We start from the raw sequence: 10,118 nt of genomic DNA, 5'->3' as shown, positions 1-10,118 counted from the left end.
CACTGAGGAATGATGTTTTCTAGGCCTTGAACGGGTCATAGCTGCATCACAAGCTTCAGATATAAAAGAGGTTAGTGTACACGCCTTTTCGTCGGCTGACCCTCTCAATTCACACTCGTCCTCTAGCATTAAAGTGAACGCGGCGCCATCAAAAGTCTTCGTGTTCCAGCTGTGGGTTCTCCATCGAGAACTGTTCTTTCTTGTAGGCGTATCCAGTGTGATCAATATAGCCTGGTGATCACTGTTTGTATAAAATCCACAAACCTTCCAAGTTGCGATCCAGTGCAGGCGACCACTCACAAACGTCAAATCAATGATGGATGATCTTCCTGCTCTTGTGAACGTCGGGTTTGTTCCGGTGTTCATTAGGAACATATCACTCATTTGTGCAAAAGCTTCGAGAAGAACTTCACCACGTTGATTTGTTAACTTACTTCCCCATTCCGTTGCCCATGCGTTGAAATCACCTGCTATGATAGCTGGCTTATGGCAACTAGCCTCCAAAACAATCCGATCCAACAAATTCGCAAAGTCTTCTATTGTGATGCTGGGATAGGCGTAGCAGCTAAAGATGTACACGTCATTGATCTTCCCCCATACAAAGCCGGAGTGCAATGTAGTATTCACTTCCTGAATAGCTCGGGAATTACAGGCCCACACAACAGCTTTACCACTCACATCGGATACCCACGAGTTTCCATCTTGATTTTTATATTGTTCGCAGAGTATAGCGACGTTGATGTGCTGTTCCCGTACCGTTTGGTAAAGGAGATCTTGTGCAGCTTCACAATGATTCAGATTCAGTATTCTCATCTGCGATGTTGTTGGACTTGCATCATTGTTCTCAATGGTGTACGGAAAGCTGGACACTTACTACTTCCACTGGGGTGGTCGGCATCTTCTTTTCCCGCACATAATGCGCATTCAGGTTTCTGGTTACAATCACTAGCTTTGTGACCTGCTTTACCACAGTTTTGACATACGCAGGTCCTATCCTTTCCAACACTGTGTGTGTATGCGTTGGATTACCAGTCAAATAATTTATTTAATTGACAAATAAGGCTACAGTAACCACAAAATAAGATAGTTAATTACAATTCTACGAATCGTAATGATACTTTAAAACAAATACTAAACTTTTAAAAATGTAGTTAATAATTAATTAATAACTCATTAACCACTTCAACAATAATTAAAAATAATATTCAGTAGTACGTTTTTGACATAAAAACAAATTTTATATTATCACATTTATTATTTCTAAAAAAAAAAAAAAAAAAAAAACAAATTTAAAGATCTTCTGCAGCGCAAAAGGATTTGATTGTATGATTATTGCAAGTATATCAACATCAATGTCAATACTTGCTGTTATAGATAAGCAGAGACACTTAAAGTAACTGAAGACCATAAAAAAGAATGGAAATAATTCTGTTGAGTTCGTTCATACTAAATAAGAAAATGAATTAATGGAGTGAAGGGCCAAAATGGCTATCACTATGTGTGGAATATTTTTTTAAAGCCTTTCTTATGGACAAGGAAGATAACAGATAACAACCATTCTCATAACTGTTATTCATTGGACAAGGGAACCAGTAACCATGAGTAGAATTCTGTCTATAGCTGTTCCTATCCATTAATGATGACCCTGCTGGTATTTAATCCACCTCTCACAACTTTTTCTAAGTTTTAGGATTACTTCTTGTATTTCATCTGGGTCATCCAGATACCTTTAAAGACTTGCCAATAAACAGCTACAAATTTCAGATATAGACATTGAATATCTAAATTGGGTTCCCTTTAATGGTTAGGCTGCAGCAATGTCCTAATCTTAAATGAATAAATTTAAGACAAGCTAGAGAAGTGCTTCTGAAGCAGAAGAATGGAATGATGTTAACCAAAGAGGAAACTCATAAAAAGTCTGTGCCAAGGAGATTGCAAGCAGTGAGGTAATATCACATATTATGTGCAATATAAATATATATGACAATAAACACATTAATAAAAAAAAATATATATTTTAAGAAATAGATAATCGACTTATAGAAAAATTAGACCAACGTTAGTTTTTTGTCCAGAGAATTCAGAACTTGACACAAATGATAACGCTTCCATAAAACAAATAACAGAAAAAATATCCAATTAATGTAATTTAAAATATACATTATTTAAGCATTAGTTTCCCAGCTGATAGCTACAGTGCATAAGCAGCGCAATGAGGAATGCTAATAATTCAATGAAGGTTAACATCGGCTAGCTGATTTCAATTTCAAAACTTTAAAGGCATATACAACACTACAAAATCGACTACCCTTACTTTTAGACCTTGTTCATACAAATTTTCAATATATTTAGTGCAAAGCATAAAAGAAAGTGTCATTGATACATCAAAAGTCACTAAAGACTATTTCAAAAAACAAGCATTGATAAATAAATAAATAATTGATAAAATAAATACACATATATATATATATACATACACACACACAGTGGAACCTTGATATAACAAACCTGAATATAATAAATTCCTTAAAATAACAAAGATTTTGAATTCTCCTTGGACAAGCCAAAGCATTCAATAAAAAATATATCTCTACATAATAAATAGAACTTGTAAAAAAAAACTGGATACAATAAATTTAAAATTCAATAAAAAAAAAAAATACCTGAGTAAAAGAATTTTTTTTAAACAAAAGCCTCTATATAATGTTTGTTATACTGTTTATGTATCCACCCATGTTCATGTCACAACAAGAATATTTTAGAGCTCTTCCCCAATTTTCCTTCCCAGTCATGTTTACCTAGTCAGTTTTATCCATTGTGACCTAACACAATAATTTTTGTTTATAATTAAAGCACATTGCACATGTTGTCTAGTAGTAGTGATGGCCAACTAACAGAAAAAGTGTTGAGGGAACAGTGCATGTAACTAAAGTTTATTTAAATATTTTTGTACATAATTTCAATGTGTAACCAATATACACTAATTTACAATGAGTGTTCATTATTATATCACTGCATACAATATGCAGTCAATTACAATGTGTTAATTATTTCTTATATCACACATATTAATCATTTTAATGAGTTTGAATTCAATAAAATTCATTATTTAGAGGCCACTAAGTGAACCTCAATAATATAAATTTTTAACCATATAAATCACAATAAAAAAATTTTTTTTTTGAGCCCCTCATGATACATTATATTATGGTTCCACTGTATTCATATATATATATAATATGATGAAATACATGATTATCATTATCATAATTTGATCATTTGAACAAAGAAGAAAAGCTATTACTAAAGCGCTGAGCATCAGAAAATTTACAAGAACCATTTTAGTAAACGACTAAAAAAACCAAAATAATAATAAACGAACAAAAAAAACAAAAACATTCAAGCGATATAAACAGTAAGTTTAAATACTTTTGAAGAAGTAATCATCATTCTCCTTACTTGTAAGCTAAAAATGATTCCCTCATAGGTTGTTTCAGATGTCATCACCAAGGCAAACTCATTATTGTTCAGAGAAAATGCTCCTGGTCATCTATAAAAAGAAGTTGGACTTATATGTCTAAGATGATTTCCAAGTATTCCTTGGGTCACAATGAACTTTCGGTGGTTCTAATATCAGATCATCTGAAGTTAAAGATTAATAAAATGATCAAGACAACTTTTTTTGTTTACTTTTGATTTAAATATTTCTCAACAAAATAAATTAACAATAATTTTAAATCTATATACAGTCGAAATATATAGAGCTATTAGTTATTTTTTAACAAGAATCTATTCAGGATAAAATATTTAAAAACAAACGTTTTAAATTTTAATATGTAAAAGAAACACAAAAATCAGAAAATTTACAGAAACTTTATAGACCATTAACAAATATTATTCTATAAATAATACAACCACAACAAAGGATTGTGACCTCATTAGAGAAAAGTATGAAAATAACAATCATAATAGTTTCTATACAATTAGTTAACAGTAGTGACAAATCCTTAAAAAAAAAAGTCTAAAAAACAGGGTGTCAGTACACAATAATTTTTATAAAGTCAGTCCTACAACTACTAATGAAGGACTCAGGTAGCAAGTATTATAAGAGGAGCCTGATTCTAATGGTATTCTAGGTAGGAAAACAGTGATCATCACTTAACAATCAAATTTCTTCCAAGATGTATGGCAGATATAGTAAAGGGTGATTGGAACCAAGAAAACATCATACAGATATGAAATGAAAATTAAAGGAGTCCATGGCATAACATACCAGGTATGTAAATATGAAACCGGAATTTTTATATAGAAAATACAACTTCATTGCATGAAAAATAATATTTATTCAAAGTATTTCCCATCATTAGTTAAACAATCTTCCTGCCTCAATTTTTGGATAACACGCCAAAAACACTTCCTCTTTTGAGGGAAACCAGTCATTGAGCTATTTTCTTCAGATGTGAGGAGCTGCTCAGCAACTATGTGTTCCATCAATGAAAATAAGTAATAACCAGATAGAACCAAATTTAGTAAGTAAGCTACATGTTTACGCACGTAAACATTTTATTTTCTTTATTTACTTTCCTTTGTATTTTTTTTGTATATCAAAGACTGAAAGTTATTTTATTATTTATTCGTTTTATATCGAAGAGGAATCGATTTATTAATTGTATATTGTTAATATATAGTGGATAGGCGATATAATCGTAAAGTTCGCTGCTATTGAGCTATTTGCAATCAAGGCATTAAGCAGAGTTTTACGGGGTAGGAGACTGGACTGGGCTGTTATGTTTATGCATCAGTCGACTCTAAAGCTCGCCACAGCTACGAGCTCCTGCTAGTCACAGCACCAAGAATTCTACCTTCTACGGCTTCTATCTTCTGCAGTGTCAAGATTTCTACCCTCATCCTATCATATATGTACTTGCCCTAGAGTACAGCTCAGAGACTATTCCTTCACCGAGAAGGCGTTCTTTATTTACTCTCGGGACATATTTTGTTTTTATTAAAGAAGAGTTTTAATTTTTATTCATTTAGTTTTGTTTTCTTTTTTTATCATTCATTCGTATAATTCTTTATTATTTCTCAGTTATAATATTTTACTTGTTTCATTTTATGAACATAGACTTTAATATTATACATCTATTTTTTTTATCTACAATTTATATAAATAAATATTTGTAAAATAGTTTATACCTTTTCAGTAGTCATTCCTTCAATAAATTTATTTTCTATTATTAAATATTATTCCACTAGGATCAATAAAGTGGCAGAAACAGGATGTAAAGCGATTCGGAAAATCCTTTTGAAATTGGAGTCTGTTCGTAAGACTAGATGCATAAGTATTACCCAAAGAAAAGATTAATTTCCTTGACCAGTTTTGCTACATATGATGGTGCATTAACATGAAGAAAAACAACTTAGTATCACCTCTTTTAACATTTTGATCATTTTTCACGCAAAGCTTGATTCAAATCAATCATTTGTTGTCAGTTAATTAAGCATAAATGGTTTCACCAGGTTTTAGTAGCTTAGACCCCTCACTTTCCATTTTTGAAGTAATAAAGCAAAATATGCTTATTATGCTCGATATTTCTGTCCATCTTCTCAGCTGGATCATAAACACAATACTGACCTAATCTTAACAAGTGTCAACAGACATAACTGTTTACATATTACAAATAGGATAAACAACCCTCTGTTGGGATTAATTGCATCAGAAAATTGTGATATATTATAAACATAACATCAATACAAAAACCAAAAGGACTTATTTGCCAACCCTATACTTTGTATAAATAACATTTCTCAACTCATCCATTACTCCCAACACAATATCAATATTGATGGCTTCCAAATATACTATGGCCCACCAAACTAAAGCTTTTGACCAATCTCACTCTGTCCAATCCTAATACCACTGGAATTTCATTCCATCTTTCATCCAATAATCACTCTAGCACTTTCAATTCATATATAATATTTACATACTTTTATTTTACATAAATATTTTCACCATTTAATATTTTTTATTGATAGATAGGCGTACTAATGATAAAAACAAAAATTGATAATTTGAGTCATTAATTGACAATAATTTGAGCCATGTAAAAAAAACAAAAAACAAAGTCAAATGACGTGAGTTAAACATGTCCCATGAGAATGATTTTATAGCCTTTTCCAAAGCTAAATTAAAGAAGAACCAAGCAAAAGCCCTTTTCCTGCAACAAACTCTTTAGCCTTAGTTTTACGAATCTGTATCATTCAATGTATAAATAAGGGATAAATCAATGATGTAGATCTTAGGAGCTAAGATCATTTTGAATATTTCCATGATTCAACGATCAATATTATCCCTAAAGAGTTGACATTTTTGTTTTCATTCCAACTAATCACAGAAAAATCATGCCTATTTTTCAGACTGCAGCTCAAATTTATTAACCTTGAATAAACAAGGAGATATATATAAAGCTCTGATAGTATATATCTGTACCGCTACAACCCATGAAGGGTCTTGGGTGCAGTACTTTGTAAAGAAGTGCTGTAACTAGACCAACAGGTGTGCAAGGAGGTGATTTAGTCAGAATCACGCTCGACTGCCAAACTTTTACCCAATTGAGGGTACCCAATTTAAGAGGCTCGGTGAACCACAGGAGGGCTCCAGAATCTACAGGAGTTGACTCACGGCTACAGTGTAACAGAAAACAATTTTCTCCCCAGCCGGATTTGAACTCGGGTCCTTAGAGTAACTAGCCACGCGGTTTACCCCATGGCTACCACGTTCCCATATAAATATATATTTACAAATTTATGAGTTAAACATTTTTCTTCTTATATTAAGAATACAACCATTTAAGCGAGCAAAAATGTGATTAAAACTATTCATGACTTTTTGTAAACAGAAAAAAAATATTTTAAGTTTTACTTAAAATCATGACCAATTAATAAAGGTTACCAATGACAAGAAAATGGCAATAACAATTAATAAAAAACATAACAAAACTGTACATCGATTTCATAAAACTATTAAACTAATTATAAATCATTGAATGGCTATACCATGCACCAAATTCATCAATATCCACAAAAATGTATAACACTAAACATATAAATTCAGTTCAAGAATACTTTTTGGGAAGAACAACATTTTCCCAAGATAAATACAATGCCAAAACTGTGTAGAATATTAGAAGAAATATTCATATTGCAAAATAATTGACAATTAGATAACAATTGGAATTCTATAATAACCATCAGTTTAAGTAGTATAATGCAGTAAACATTAGGACAAGTACATATACAAATAATGAATTATAACAACAAATGTACATTAACACAGGTGAAAAATAAAATAACCTACCTAATTTAATATATTCAGTTCAAATTCACTCACAGAAATTTAAAATCTCATATCTTCTTTCATAATTATTAATCAAAATGAGACAAACTAACATACATTAATAAGTATAAAGGCATATCATAAAATAAAAGATATGACAAACTGAAGCCAATATGCAATTGAAAATAAACTTTTATATTCTACAATTAAAAGTAGAACATTCACATGACAAAATGTAAAAGAACAAACACATACATAAAACAACACAAGAAGTATCTCACCATGACTATCTCAGAAAATATAAAAATAAGATTAAAGAGATTGCAGAATCCTGACACACAATTTTAACCGTACTTTTTTTCTAAAGAGGAATTCAAAATTATTAAAACTGTAACAATAGCAATATTTACCAAGTTTGTTCATTATCTGATAATGGTTGTGAGAATAAATTAGAACTGTAATCAATCAAATCTTCATCACTAGACGATTCTGCCATTTTTGACAAATTTAAACTAGAAAATATAAACAATAACAATATTCAACACGTGAAGTTAACACTCACTATCTGAACATCAAATAATAATGATAATCGATTATTAAATACATAGATCCCGCCTTCGTTAACTTAATTTCAATCATAACCATTTATCTGTAAAAATTGCTGAGAAGCTGAAAATTAAACTAACCATCATATAATTATTCCATTAGATAAATTAGTTAATTTGGAGTGTTGTTATTAAAGATTATAGCATTCGGTAAACGAAAAATATCATATACATGACAAATACATAGGAATAGTCAACAGTAGTCATACACCTGTTTTAAATCAATTAAAAAATATATTGCTAAAATATGGTTTTGATAATACAAACAATAAATACTTGGGTTATAAATAAATTAATCACAATAACCAATAACATGAGTCAAAAGTATTCGTAAACGTGATTTTTATTTTATTAAATTTAATGTGTCTGTTCCAACAACCACTTCTCACAGGTGGTTGTTGAAACAGATCTATTATAATACTGTATTCAATTAGTGTAAAAACATAGATTAATATTTAATGAGACTAAATTTGGCTTTTAATAGAGATTGAAGATGCTGTGGCATTGAATCAAACAATTTTCGCGTCAATGAAGATTTAGTTAAACTTCTCAGTAATAAAAATTTAGATTAGATAAATTAGAAACATTACGTCTTCCACCTTGACCCTTCAAATATTTTCACTTTTGTTCTATAGGGTCTACTTCCATTGACTGTGGAGGATTACGCTGAAGATAATGGACATCTTAGTTCTTTAAGCCGTATGATCGGTGACAATGTCCTGCTGTAAAACATCATTTTCGAATTGTATATATGTATGTATAGTTGACCGTAAAAATTGATATATAGGGAGATGGTCAGGGTTGCGGTCAATAGTGAAACAAAAATAGTTTACAACTATTTATTTTCCAACGTTTCGCCCCACTTTGCAGGGCTTCATCAGGGCTGTCCAAATAAATAAGTAAATAAATATAATAAATAAATAAGTTGAAGTGTTCAACTTATTTATTTGGACAGCCCTGATGAAGCCCTGCAAAGTGGGGCGAAACGTTGGAAGTCTTTAAAATAAAAAATCTAACTATATCCTTGACCTCCTCATTTTATGTTCATCCATCCATCCTTAAACACCAGATCCTAACCCCGCGGGAGGGTCCGTAATATATCAATGCTATGCTTTTTTATTTTTTTTTATGCCTATAGGTCTTTTTGTATATTTTTGCCATCCCCAAGACAAACTAATGGAATGGCTCTTTTATTAATCTTATTCCTCTATATCGAACCTTTTTGAGTTTTTAATGAAATTTAAAAGGGACGCCAAATCTACAGAGGAAGCCTCATTTCCTGTGATTATATCAGAGCCTAAAAGCCTGTATCATAGTTATGCATATCTACCGCAGTCTGCTATATAATGTAAGGCAGTCTCTTCTGATCAGCTTTCTCATTGCCTGTGATTCCCTTATGTGCTGGGGCCCATACAAGCTGAAGCTTCGTTAAGAACGCTAATGATTCTAATGGTTGTTTACACTCTCTTACCAATGAAGAGGTGACCCTAGGTGACTCTAAGGCTTGAAAGGGAGACAGACTCTCTGAAAAGATATTGATGCCAGTCCTTTTTTCACAGCTAGTGACTTCAGGGCATAAAGCTGCCGACAAGATGGCAAACACTTCTGCCTGAAAGACAGTCGAGTGTTCCCTAGTGGGAAGCTTAGTTCTATGCCTAATTCTTCTATGTAAACCCCTGCCACCGTTAGTCCCGTCGAATCCATTCTCAATCCATCAGTGAAACAGAGCAGATAATCTCCTGGGGTTTCCACTAAACCCTGTACCCAATCCTCTAACTTTAGGTGTAGGTAACTAATCCTGGTGTCTAGAGTGGGTGTTTTATGTAGCAGTTGTGAGCGGTATTGTAGTATTGGTAACTCGCTTTCCACCACTTTAGCTATTGTTGCATGACCAGTCACTTCTCCCGTTTCAGTCCACTGTCTATTTTCTTTCATTCTTAGATAGGCTAATACCGCTTCCCCTTTAATCGATAAACGGAGCGGTATTAAGTAAAGCAGGACTTCTAATGCCTTAGTCAGTGTTGTGCGAAATGCCTCAGTTATGCCAATACAGGCCATCCTTTGGATTTTACTGACCATTCGCACATGGGTGATGCAGAGCTGTCCACCACACAATACTTCCAAAATAAATTTTCGGTCTTATTATCGCTGTGTAAAGCCAATGCATAACCTTC

The 10,118-nt window shown here is 32.1% G+C and overlaps 1 protein-coding gene across 3 annotated transcripts in view; it reads right to left on the bottom strand.

Moving 5' to 3' along the window:
* The window catches only part of LOC106678122 (probable serine/threonine-protein kinase DDB_G0282963), a 50,439-nt gene extending 42,515 nt beyond the window's left edge, over positions 1 to 7,924 (bottom strand). For 2 of the 3 annotated variants that reach the window (XM_067049304.1, XM_014416453.3), the window contains exon 1: positions 7,750 to 7,924. In XM_067049304.1, the coding sequence (XP_066905405.1) occupies positions 7,750 to 7,835 (86 nt within the window). In that variant the 5' untranslated portion in view covers positions 7,836 to 7,924. Of the gene's footprint in view, positions 1 to 3,459; positions 3,551 to 7,749 lie in introns of all 3 variants that reach the window. The other variant, XM_014416454.3, reaches the window with a different exon arrangement.
* Positions 7,925 to 10,118: the final 2,194 nt, after the last annotated feature.

Source organism: Halyomorpha halys, unplaced genomic scaffold (genome assembly GCF_000696795.3).
Source record: "Halyomorpha halys isolate HHAL.00 unplaced genomic scaffold, Hhal_1.1 Scaffold124.1, whole genome shotgun sequence".
Lineage (NCBI taxonomy): Eukaryota > Metazoa > Arthropoda > Insecta > Hemiptera > Pentatomidae > Halyomorpha > Halyomorpha halys.
Note: the sequence above shows the minus strand (reverse complement) of the source record. Positions and strands in the feature narration are given on the sequence as shown.